General features: G+C 59.4%; 1 protein-coding gene across 1 annotated transcript in view; it reads right to left on the bottom strand.

Annotated features, from left to right (window-relative positions):
• Positions 1-12380, bottom strand: part of INPPL1 (inositol polyphosphate phosphatase like 1) — a 73671-nt gene that overhangs the window by 22723 nt on the left and 38568 nt on the right. The window contains exons 5-13 of the mRNA XM_077830335.1: positions 11623-11763; positions 11169-11259; positions 9992-10081; positions 9309-9407; positions 6950-7100; positions 6424-6530; positions 5489-5591; positions 2333-2529; positions 127-244 (exon numbers count right to left, since the gene is read on the bottom strand). Coding sequence (XP_077686461.1) covers positions 127-244; positions 2333-2529; positions 5489-5591; positions 6424-6530; positions 6950-7100; positions 9309-9407; positions 9992-10081; positions 11169-11259; positions 11623-11763 — 1097 coding nt within the window. The remainder of the gene's footprint in view (positions 1-126; positions 245-2332; positions 2530-5488; positions 5592-6423; positions 6531-6949; positions 7101-9308; positions 9408-9991; positions 10082-11168; positions 11260-11622; positions 11764-12380) is intronic.

The raw sequence follows: 12380 nt of genomic DNA, 5'->3' as shown, positions 1-12380 counted from the left end.
AACGTAGATACCAGGGTGCACCCTCAGTCACTCCTAGCCAGCTATGCTAAAGGTGAGTGCAGAGGGCTGAGTCTGTCTGTCCCAGGTACCTAGTCTAGCCCCCACAGCGCCTAGATCGGCCCCTACCTAGCGTGTTGGCGATCCCGGTCTTCACACTCGAGGTGCTGACGTGGCTGATCCGGTTCTCGTGCTCCGGTCTCACCAGGACGGCAATCTTAATGTTCCACAAGGCCTGCATCGCGATCTGGCAGGGGGCCAACAAGACAACGTTACACCTCCACTCTCCTGGCAGGGGCGCCGGAGCCTGGCTCGGGGGCAGCAGCTGCCCTAAGGTCACCGACCCTGAAACCCCACCTGCAGCAAGAACCAGGCGTGCAGCAATGAGAACAAACCCACCGAGATGCCCGGGAGTGCCTGCAGAGACTCCCTGTGGCTCAGTGTTTGCAAACCGAGGTTTAAATGAAGTTTGGTGAGGTTGAAAGCCGCCAGGGTGGCTGCCAGGAATTGTAGTCCAATCTGTCCCCGGGGCAGACATGTCCGATAGCTGCTGCTCCTCCCCTTCCCTGTTCCAACAAGGACATTTTTGAACCACCAAGGCACAACCCAGATGTTTACTGGGCCCAGCTCCCTGCTCCGAGCGTGGTGACCAGGCGCGTGGGATCATAGCAGCGCTCAGGTTTGGCCTAGCCACCCCTCCATCATGACGGAGGAACAGGGAAAACCGCCGGCTCGGAGCGGAGACAGGCCCGGCCCAGCTGGCGGGACCCAGGAGCCACCACTGGCCAGGTGAGGGCAGCATGGGCTCACTGCTTCTGCACCAGGCCAGGGTGGGGTTACAGCAGTGCAGGTGCTCGGGGCCCCTCAGCGGTCAGGACATTTTCACGGAGCAGTCCCTAAACCTGGGACTCTTCCTGAATTGACCATGACTGCAGGAAAGGGATAAAAGCCCTGTTAAATGTAACACCTTGTGCTTCACGCAGCTCTGCGGGTGCTGAAGGATCCCAAAGCAAGCAAGCGGCACTGAATTCCCCCTCCCACTGAATTCTCACACATGCATGAATAATGCTGCCACCTCTGGGGGGGAGTACAGACGCCAGTGCGCAACACCCCAAATCCTAGGGCGCGGCTGGGAAACGCTGGCCAAAGACATCGCAGCTGAGACCCTCACTCCAAAAACCTGACGCGTCCACCTCAGGAGGTTAAAGGGCTCAGAGACCTATGGCCGCAGGCATGGGCAGTGCGTGACTCCCCGCGGGAGGCTGGGCCTGAGTGCTGGAAGCTCCCTCGAAGTGTGGGGGGCCCGGACCGTGGCCCTGCCCTGAGGCCTGCCCCCACTCGGCGTTGCTCCCCCCCCCCCCCGAGGCCACGCTGATGCTCCACCCCCACTCCGCCCCAGGCCCAGTTCCCACTCGGCCCCCCTCCCTCGAGGGCCCCCCCGCCCGTGCCTCTCTCCGCCCCCTCCCGAAAGGAGCCCCCCTGCCTGCACCTCTCTCCGCCCCCTCCCCAAAGGAGCCCCCCTGCCTGCACCTCTCTCCACCCCCTCCCCCAAGGGGCTCCCCACCTGCACCTCTCCACCCCCTCCCCTGAGGGCCTCCCTCCCCACACCTCTCTGCCTCTCAGGGGCGGAGAAGCGCGAGCGGGGCAGGGACGGGCGCACGGGGGAAGGGGCGGAGTGGAGATGGGAAGAGGAGCAGCGGGGCAGGGGAGGCGCATGGGGTAAGAGAGGGACGAGGGAGCAGGGCCTCAGGGCAGAGCGTGGGGTGGGGGCTACTGCCCAGATGCCCTTTCAGCAGCAGGCGGTGCTCCAAAGGGAGGTGCACCACATCCCGTCTGGGGAACCTTAGCCTCCCCCGGCCTATTATACCTGCCGCCCGTAGCCACAGGCTTTCACACCCGGTCCCGACACCCTCCCCCATCCACTCTTCCAGGTGAAAATGGCAACTCCAGCAATGCTGAGGATTCGGGAGGACGGCCACCCCAGCAACCGTCTCCCCAAGCCCTTCCGCTATCCCGCGGCCATCCACAGCCTGGGATCCACCTGGATTTGGAGGCTGGAGGCCGGGGAGTCTAACGGGTGACCCTCAACCAGAGGGGGTTGCAGACATCCTGACTCTCAATACGGCGGGACAGCCCCTGGAGACGACAGCGTCCCAGCAGGCAAGGCTCCCTCTTGAGCCGAGCGGCGCAGCCGGAGCATGGCATGCGGGGAAGCTGTCGTCTCCAGGAGCCTCCCCTCAAGACGCGGGTGGCCCACTGTGCGGCTGTGTAGAACTGTAGAGCCCTGGGTCCCAGGCCGTCTCCTCAAGCCCTGCCCCGGAGCTGGGGCTCTTACCGGGCGGTACTCTATCTCCGTGAACTCCTTCAGCATGCCCCGGAGGAAGTCGACCCACTCCTTGTCCCCCATCGAGTTCTCCTGGGTGCCAAAGACGTAGATGTCATGGGGGATGGTGACCGTCATCTCGTCCAGGGTCTTCCCCAGGCCTTTCGACGTAAACCAGGACGTGATGCTCTTGGGGGAAGGCACACTTCCTGTGGGAGGGGGCATGACCCAAGAGAGCCGCGGTCATGGATGAGGTCACACGGCTCAGTCCCAGGACGATGGGCCCATGGTTGGGCCACCAGCCTGGGACGTCAGAGACCGGAGTTTAGTTCCCTGCTCTGCAACAGACTCCCTGTGGTTTCCTTGGGCCCGTTGTTTAGCCACTCCGTGCCTCAGTTTCCCCTCTGTGCAGTCGGGCCCAGCCTCACAGCAGTGCGTGAGGATAAACACATCAAAGCTCGTGAGGTGCTGATACTGCAGTGATGCCCACTGCACACAATGCCCACGCAAGTTCATAGAGTTCTCAGGGGGTTGCAAACAGGTGTCAGGAGGCAGCAACCATCCTGCCTTGCCCATGTTGCTAAAATAGGAGGGGAACCTGGTACGGAAAAGACTAATTTAGGGTAGCCATACAGTAACTCCTCACTTAAAGTCATCCCAGTTAACATTGTTCCTTTATTAGGTTGCTGATCTATTAGAGAACATACTCGCTTAAAGTTACGCAACGTTCCGTTATAAGGTTGTTTGGCTCGTCCCATTCCGCCCGCCTGCCCGCCTGGCGCGCCTGCCGGGGAGCGGGGTCGGGGTGCGGGGACTTGCTCCATTCCGCCCGCCCGGTGCTCCTGCCGAGGAATGGGGTCAGGGTGTGGGGGCTTGCCCTGCTCCACCCACCTGGTGCTCCTGCCGGGGAGCGGGGTCGGGGCATGGGGGCTTGCCCTGTTCCACCCACCTGGTGCTCCTGCCGGGGAGCGGGGTTGGGGCGCGGGGGCTTGCCCTGTTCTACCCACCTGGTGCTCCTGCCGGGGAGTGGGGTCTGGGCGTGGGGGCTTGCTCCATTCTGCCCACCTGGCGCTCCTGCCGGGAGCGGGGTCGGGGTGCGGGGGCTTGCCCTGTTCCACCCATCTGGTGCTCCTGCCGGGGAGCGGGGTCGGGGGCTTGCTCCATTCCGCCCGCCTGGCGCTCCTGCCAGGGAGTGGGGTTGGGGCGTGGGGGCTTATCCCACTCCACCCGCCCAGCATTCCAGCCGGGGTGCGGGCAAGCCCCCGACCCCACTCCCTGGCAGGAGCGCCGGATGGGCAGAGTGGGGCTAGCCCCTGCACCCTGACCCCACTACGCCCCACCTCAGCCAAGCTTCACAATCATCATTGGTGAATACAGTTTTAAACAGTTTGTTTAAAATTATTTAAAACTTATACTGTATATGTATATCATGTCTTTTGTCTGGCGAAAAAAATTTCCCTGGAACCTAACCCCCCCATTTACATTCATTCTTATGAGGAAATGGGATTCGCTTAACATCGTTTCACTTAAAGTAGCATTTTTCAGGAACATAACTACAACGTTAAGCGAGGAGTTTCTGTACAGGAACTTCTCACTTAACGTTGTAGTTATATTCCTGAAAAATGCGACTTTAAGCAAAATGATGTTAAGAGAATCCAATTTCCCCATAAGAATTAATGTAAATGGGGGGGGGGGGTTAGGTTCTAGGGAAATTTTTTTCACCAGACAAAAGACTATATTATATTATATTATATTATATATATACACACACACAGAGACTATAAGTTTTAAACAAACAATTTAATACTGGTACACAGCAATGATGATGGTGAAGCTTGGTTGAGGTGGTGGAGTCAGAGGGTGGGATATTTCCCAGGGAATGCCTTGCTGCTAAATGATGAACTAGCCCTCAAGGGTTAACTCATTGTTGTTAATGGAGCCTCACACTTTGCAAGGCAGAAGGAATGGAGGGAGGGGAGACAGCACAGCAGACAGAGACAGACACACACACTCTGTGTGTGTGTGTGTGTGTGAGAGAGAGAGAGAGAGATGTGCATTTCCCCTTTAAGTATGCTGATCCCTGTCTTAAGTATGCTGTCTTGTTAATTAGATCAGCAAGCTGAGACCCACCTCAGCTGCTGCCTCCAGGACTGTCCTGTGTCCCCCCTGCTCTATGGAAGGTGGGGTAAGCGGGGTGCAGGAGCAGGGTGGAGGGAGACACCTTGACATTAGCCCCTCTCTTCCCCCCCCCCCACAGCAAGCAGGAGGCTCGGGGAGCAGCTCCAAGGCAGAGGGCAGGAGCAGCACATGGCAGTGGGGGGAGGGACAGCTGAACTGCCAGCAATTGCTACCTGCTGGGAGGCTGCTGCACAGGGAAATTAGGGGAGCTGATAGGGGGAGCGGATGGGGGGCTGCCGGCCCACCCTAGAGCCAAGCCCCCACCAGCTCGCTCCACCGGGCTGCTCTTCCTGCAAGCAGGGGACAAAGCAGGTGGCTGCCGAACCACCTTAGAAGGGAGCATTGCACAAATTTAAACGAACATGTTCCCGAACTGATCCGCAACGTAACAACCTTAACCGGGACGACCTTAAGCGAGGAGTTACTGTATTAATAATGACAGGTTTCAGAGTAGCAGCCGGGTTAGTCTGTATCCGCAAAAAAAACAGGAGTCCTTGTGGCACCTTAGAGACCAACAAATGTATCTGAGCATAAGAGACTAATAATATGTCACTTGCTGCAAGTTATTCAGCCACTAGATGGCACTGTGTATTGCATGGCGTTCCAGACAGGTGTGGGCCCTGGTGAACAAGGCAGACAAAAGTGGAATGCGAGGTGGGTGGAAGCCTGTTTGTTAGTGCTTGAGCTGGCAGCTGTTTTGTTTAAACAACTGCTTCCTATTTAAGACAGACTGTGATCCCTTATGTCCTGTCAGCAGGGGGGCTGGAGGAGTGGTGGGTCGGGTATGTGGCTCGGAGGTGGGATCACAGACTTCAAGGCATCCAGGTGGGAGGTGTTTAGTGGGGCTGGATACGTTCTGTGACCCTGGGCCATGCTCCCTGGGCTGAGGGGGACTCCCGCAGGGCATTGTGTGCGTGTGCCACATCACCCTTGCCCATGTTCCCTACTCCGTCCCGAAAAGCCCTGCCCCAGGTGCCCCGTGGCACTGACCCATGTTCCACGTGCCAATGAAGACGGAGATCATGTCGGGCTCGTCCTGCTTGGAATGTTTGTTTTTCATCAGCTGCAGCAGCTGGCAGAATGCCTCCCGCTTCTGGAGGAAAGGCAGGCAAAGGAGGCAGGTTAGGCAGCAGGAAGAGATGGGCTGTGGACAGGAGACCCAGGTACAATCCCTGGTCCTGGCCACCCACTCGTCAGCCAGCTCGGACAGGTAAGGACAGGTAAGGACTATACAATAGTTCACCCACCACTGAAATGCAGCCACCTCTGGGGTGGAATGTGGTTGCTGTTTAACGGGGCACAGCAACACTATGCAGCTGTTTAGGGGACAGGAAGTGAAAAATTCCATAACCAGTTACAGGGGGGAATCTGGTGCCAGGGCATGATTAATGGTCATGTGTGGTTGTGGCCTTGGTTTTAAAGGCAGCAGCTTCGTACCCCTATTCACTTGCTGGGCCTCTGTTCAGCCCACAGACTCATCTTGGAATTTGAATTAAGCTGGGTCCTTTACTTCTCCTGCATCATCACTAGAAGTTAAGATTTTCTAGGAAATCATGCCCTGGAAGACACCCATGCAACCCCTTTTAATCATGCCCTCAGTGACCCTCAGGGTGGCCAGGCCCCTGGGGTCTCTGCAATTGCCATTCTGCAAACAGCCTTGTCGATGATGCATGAGGAAGAGAAGCCCCATCCCCCTCCCAGGGCCAGGCTAGCTTTGCAGGAATGAAGACCTCCGGTTGTCACTGCAGTCAGCTGTCCTGGGAAGATCTCCTAAGACAGGGCTTTTTTTTTTAAAATGTCCTTTCTTTCCGGAATGGAACCGGGCTCGAATGCTTTAATTTAGCCACACTGCCTTCCATCCTGCGGCCTCAGAGCTGCGTGGGCAGGACCACACCAGACACAGTAATAATAGACCCATGACTCACCCTGGCACTGACGAAGACGAAATCTTTCCGCTGAGTTTTATCCTTCTCCTTCTCGAAGACGATCCCTAGCTTATTTTGCACCCGCTGGGACTTGATCAACTGTCGGACTGGAAAGCGGCACGGAAAATCAGAGCAGGCGTGACCCGTGAAGGGTCAGCCCCGTTCCTCTCCCACCACCCCAGGAGAAAGCCCGAGCTCTGCAGAGGCAGTAGGAGATGAAGACCCCAGGGTCCGACTACGGGGATCCCAAGGCTGTAGGGATGGGCGTGGTGTGATTGGCACACATGGTATCATGCAACTAGGAGGCATCGCGGGTGAGCAATCAGTTCCTGAGTGACGCAGTTTTGGGGCCAGATCTAATCATTTTAGATCTCCGCATGCTACAGGGCAGCCCCAGCACACTGAACACCCCACAGAAACAATGAGGTGCGGGGTAACAGCAGCGCCCAGAGGGCTGCAGCTGGTCCCTGAGTGCACAGGGAATATGGGCCGGGCGCAGCACCCCGCGGGGGCTCTTGGCTCTTACTCTTATCATGGGTGAACGTGTTCCAGTCCTCCTGGGAGTCCTTCTGCTTCTTGAGCACCACCAGCTTCCCGCCCTCCACGTCCACGCTCAGCGTGAACTTCTGCGACTTCCCGATCTTGGTGAGGTCCCCCAAGGTGATGTCCAGCTTCACCTGGGGCAGAGAGACGGCCGCACATGGATGACATGCTTGGCACTGCTTGGGCCAGCCCTAACACCACTGAGGTCAATGGAGCTACGCCGGGGAGGAATTTGGCCCCATGACTAGTCTTCTACCTGCTATCCCTGGCAAGAGAGACTGCCCGAGATGACAGGCAGGGAGCCACGCTGGGGAGAAGCGGCTCCAGGGTTTGCCACTTTCTAACTCCCCCGCCCTGTGTATATCCAGCAGCTCCCGGCTCTCCTAAACACAACACTCCCCCCATTTGAAGGGCAGCATCTTCTGGATGGTGTAAGGGGGTGTCCGTACCCTGCACGGGGCCTGGAGGGGTTACAGGCCAAAGAGCGTTCCAGCTGGTGGAGCGGGTTAAAGGGAGCTCAGAAGCCCAGGGGTGGGAGGCGGGGGCGCGAAGGCGAACTGGCTGTAGGGAAGACAAGGCCTTCTCCTGGAAGTCAGATGAAAGGTGGAGCCTCAGACTGGACCCCAGCACTGGCCAGGCTCCCAGAGAGCGCCTTCTGCAGCCCCCTTTGAGAGCCGACAGCCCTGAGGAGCTCTGCCCATTCTGAACTCTGCTAGCTTCCTGACTTTTGGGACCACAGGGCTGTGCCCCACACTGAAGGAGAGGAGACGTAGGAAGCGGCCCAGGGTGGCACATGAGGAACCTCTACCTGGAGCTTTCCACCGGGGTTGCTCCCCAAGAGAGCCCTGGGCCAGGACCTTGTAGAGTGGGAGGGCCCAGGTCCCCCTTCCCTCCCCTGAATTGGCCTATGAGTTGTACACAACCCCATTCACTTATGCTAAGTATCCCATAAGCACTTGCAGTCACTGAAGTTCATTTTGGCTTGAGCAAGTAGGAAAGCTGTCAGACTCAGGACGTAAAAGGATTTTACCATCGCACCCGCTAGGGAGTTATTCTCCCAGGCCTGCACTGAAATGTCCCGAAGGAAGGGAACAAGCTCGGGGGTTGTTCTCCCCTAGTACAGACCTCGGAAGTGCCTTCACGCCCCTTGGCACCTGGGATGCAGTACAAAGAGGTTAGGGGTGCACACCAAGGTCCTGAAAACCAAGACAGAAAGCCCAGTGGTTTCGAATGACGCACCTGGTAGCTTTTCCTTGTAAATGGGAAGGGTACAAAGAGAGGCTTTAAGGGGGTGACTTTGGGAGTTCACCTCCTGCGTGTGGTGAATGTGAGACGAGGGTCATAGAAAACCTTTTCCCTGCACTATGTTATTCTGGAGTCAGAGCAATAAACCTGACTGACGCTGGTTATTTGGTATCCTGAGTATATTTCATAACAAACCCAAGTGGGGTCGAGCAGCTGACTACACAATTTATCACCATTTTCCTTGGTCGAACAGCTGCTTGGTTTGCTCCTCGGCCCTACAGACCAGGAGAAGCTCTGTAAATGTGTCGTTCCTGATCATCCAGGAGCCGGCATGTGCTTCGGATCGACTCTGGAAAAAACACCGGCTCTGCTTTGCTTCTCGAGGGCCAGAGGCCAGGGCTCTGCATCTGAACCCCTTTGGCTAATCGTGGGGAGAGGGAGCACTCAGACTGAAACCCCCAGATGCAAATCCACCCCACGGCTTTGGTTCTGGGTTGGGAGGGGAGAAGCGTCTGGTTTAGACACCATCAAAACCCTTCTTATGAGATTTTGGTGCTGTCAAAGTTGAACCCAAACCCTGGCTCCGATTCCCCCACAACGATCCCAAACCCGGCCCTGATTCACCTCAGAACAATCCCAAATCTTGGCTCTGGTTCACCCTCAAATAATCCCAACCCAGCCCTGATTCCCCACAAAAACTCCCAAACCCTAGGTCCAATTCCCCCTCAAATAATGCCAAAACCTGGCTCCAATTCCCCCTGGACTAATCCCAGGCCTTGGCTCATATTCCCCCTGAAGTAATTGCAAACCTGGCCCTGATTCACCTCAGAATCCCAAACGTTGGCCCCAATTCGTCCCCGAACACTGCCTCCATTTCACAGCAGACCCCCGAACCCCAGACCTTAGCTGTGATCCCTCCAAGAAACACAGCCCCCAGCTGTAATTTGGCCGGGAGCCCTCGGCGAACCCTAACCCCATGCTCTCTTCAGTCTGTCTTGGGGGCAAAGTGGCACCTGCCGAGTACCGTTCCACGGCCGGGGTGTGGGAGCTTTGGCGGCCCAGGCCACGGGGTGGGGGCCACGGGGTGAAGGCTTTACCTCGAACGTTTGCACGGGGATGCTCTTGGCTTTGCGGGAGGAGGGCTGGGCCAGGGCAGACTGTGCCGTGGAGCTCATGTCCTGGAGAGCTTTCAGAGCCTGGCGGGGAGAGAGAATCGACACAGCCTGGTCACACGCGGCCCAGACAGAGCATTCAATGAGCAGGGGGAGACCCCGCTGCCACGCAAAAGCTGGCTGGCTCTGGCGGGGGCTGCGAATCACTACAATGGCTGGGAGGGCCCGGGCAGGACTGAGAAGGTGGGGGTCAGACCCACAGCACCATCAGTCCCCCAGGACGTCGATGGGGGTGGCAGGTGCTCCGCACAGCTGACAGGCAGCTGTGGAGGTAGGTGGCTATGTGACTTGCCCATGGCCCCCAAGGGAATCAGTGTCAGAGCCGAGAGCCCCTTGGTCCCACCCTTGTGCTCGGACCACGGGATCCCAGCTCCGTCCAGCTGCATGGCTCCGTCCCTCGCCCCTCCACAGCCGAATCCAGCAGCAGCAGGAGGAAGCTAAGCTCAGCCTGGGGGAAGCACAGGGCAGGGTGACACCACCACGCACCCACGGAGCCCAGGCCCGCCCCACTGTGCCGATACAGCCCCACGCGGACCGGACGGGTTTGCATCCCCAGCCCCGTTCTGACACGGGCTGCGGGTGTCCGGGGACCGGGCCAGTTCACCCACCTTCTTCTCGATGCTGGACAGGAAGTCCTTCAGGACAGACAGCTTCAGCACCAGGCTCTCCAGCTCCTGCTCTCCCGTCTGGCCGGCGGTCTGCAGCCGCGAAAGGGATCAAAGCAGAGAACGCTCAGACGGCACAGCGGCCTCGCGGCCCCAGCAAGACCCACCGTGCGCAGCGGGAGCATGGGATTGGGGTGCGTAGGCCGGAGGGGCTCCCCTGTCCCCACAAAGAGGGCTCAGTTTGTTCTCCCGACTTAATGCCGCTGCATCCCCCTACATGTGAATGGGTCCCAAATGGGGGATCAGGGTCCGGGTCCCCTTTTTGGAGAGGGGGAAACTGAGGCACAGAGCCTCAAGCCACGTCGCTGATCAGCAGCAGAGCGAGGACAGAACTCAGGTGCCCAGACCCCCAGCCCAGCTCCTATCCCTCAGGCTCTGGGAACCAACGTGTTTGGGGCATCTCGGCTTGTCGGGAGGCTAGTGGGGAACAGGAAGCCGCAGAGCGAGCTGGTGCCAGCCAGGCCGGCAGCGAAGGGGCAAGACGCTCTGGGTTGTCCACCCACACTGATGGTCCCAAGGGACACACGCAGCATCCTCCGAGCCAGGTCCTCCCCGGGGGCAGGTCTCCAGCTGCCGGAACAGAGCATGCTGGGGGGAGATGGTCAAGCCCAGCCAAAGTATCCAGGACTACAGGGCACCCTCCTGCAGGGGACGCCAGTCCCCGAGCTGGTATCGTAAGGGGCGAAGGGTGACTGAGTCTAGACCCAGAGTGTGGGGGATGACGGGCGGGCTGTGCCCCCCACCCCCAGGGCATGCCAGAGAGGGGATGCCGTCTCCCGCTGCAGCAGCTGCTCTGATGGCCACAGGGTGGCGCCCCACAGCCCCGCCCCACCCAGCTCAGCCTGCTATCACGTGCGGCTCCCCAGCTCATGGGTCATCTCAGCTGCTACGGGGGAGAAAGACACCCAGCCTGGGTCACGTCCCGCCCGCAGATCGGGGAGTGGGAGGGGTGGGCCCTCACCTGGCGGGTCCCCCACAGCAAGGCCCAAGGGGAAGGGCAGCAGCGTCGAGAAGACGCAGGGCAGCCATAAGGCTGGGGGAGGGATCCTAAGTCCCGGTGGGGTGGGGGATTGGCCCCCTGCGGCACCCCGCAGCCATTACGCCCCACTCTCGACCTTACCTGCTGGAGGATCCGGGAGACCACAGGCGAACTCTGCTGGTCAAACACCTTAGAGAGGATCTCCAGCCCGGACAGGACCTTGTCCACCTCGCTGCAAGGCAGAGGTGCAGATGGACATCAGCCAGCCAGCCAGCCCTGGGGCAGGGAACCTCCCTGGCGCCCCTGCCCCAGCCTATGGGCAAAGCTGGCCAGTCACAGCCAGCCACACCAGGGGCCAGCGCGGGTTTTACAGGGGGCTGTCCCATGCTATCCAGGGGCCCACAGATGCAGCAGGGAACAGGCGCCATGGGGCCAGCCCCTGTTGGGCAGTGAGATACCCATAGCGCCCTGCCTCCTAGTGGTAGCTCCCACCCCCAGCACCCCGTGGCAGAGGCAGCCCCGGAGAGGTGGGGATCAGCGGCTAAGATGCAGCCTGAGCCACCGGGGGGCGCCAGGCTCCAGGCCAGGCTCTTACCTGTGTAGCCTTTTGCAGGAGGTGACCAGGGTCTTGTTGAGATGGGGCAGGCTGCTGGCCCCGGCTTTGACAGCCTCCAGGTCCAGGGTGTAGCTGCCTTTCAGGTACTCGTGGGAGACTGTGCTGAGGCCGTTGGTGGCACTGCAGGGGGAGCACAAAGGTTAGCAAACGGGGGCCAAGCACCGGACCCGCCGGCTGCATCCCGGGCTGAGCGAATGCCCGTGGGAGGGCAGAGCGGGAGGGCTGAGTTCTGGTGACAGCAGGTCCCGGGAGAGAGCACTTCCATGGGACCCCCCCCGTCCGGAGGGGAGCATCACTCCAGAGGTGGGGGCGCCCGGGAGAGAGTGGGAATGGACGGGGGGCAAAGGCTCCCGGGTGTGATTGAGGGTGATCGTACGTGTGTAAGCCCAAGTGTGCAAAGGTGTATGTGCATTAGCAAGTGTGTGCGCGGGGGAAAAGACAGCCCAAGCGTGTGAGTGCAGCAAAGCGGGAGCGGGTGTGCAAAGGGGAGAGGCAGTGGGGTGGATCTGGGGAGCGTCAGAGGGGACAGATTCTTACCATTCCAGCCTGCTCCTCCCGGAGCCACCTCCCCAGCCAGGGGGTCGGACTAGCCCAACTGTCCGAGAGCCCCCCCAGGAAACCCAGCCTGGCTCAGGACATGACTCAAGGAGTGGGCCGGATGGGTCTCAGGCTAGTTGGTGGAGGACAAAATCACCAAATCATTGCCCTCACGGGCTCCCTGCTCTGGGGAGATCAAG

Source organism: Eretmochelys imbricata, chromosome 1 (genome assembly GCF_965152235.1).
Source record: "Eretmochelys imbricata isolate rEreImb1 chromosome 1, rEreImb1.hap1, whole genome shotgun sequence".
Lineage (NCBI taxonomy): Eukaryota > Metazoa > Chordata > Testudines > Cheloniidae > Eretmochelys > Eretmochelys imbricata.
This window is presented reverse-complemented; position numbering and strand designations above follow the sequence as displayed.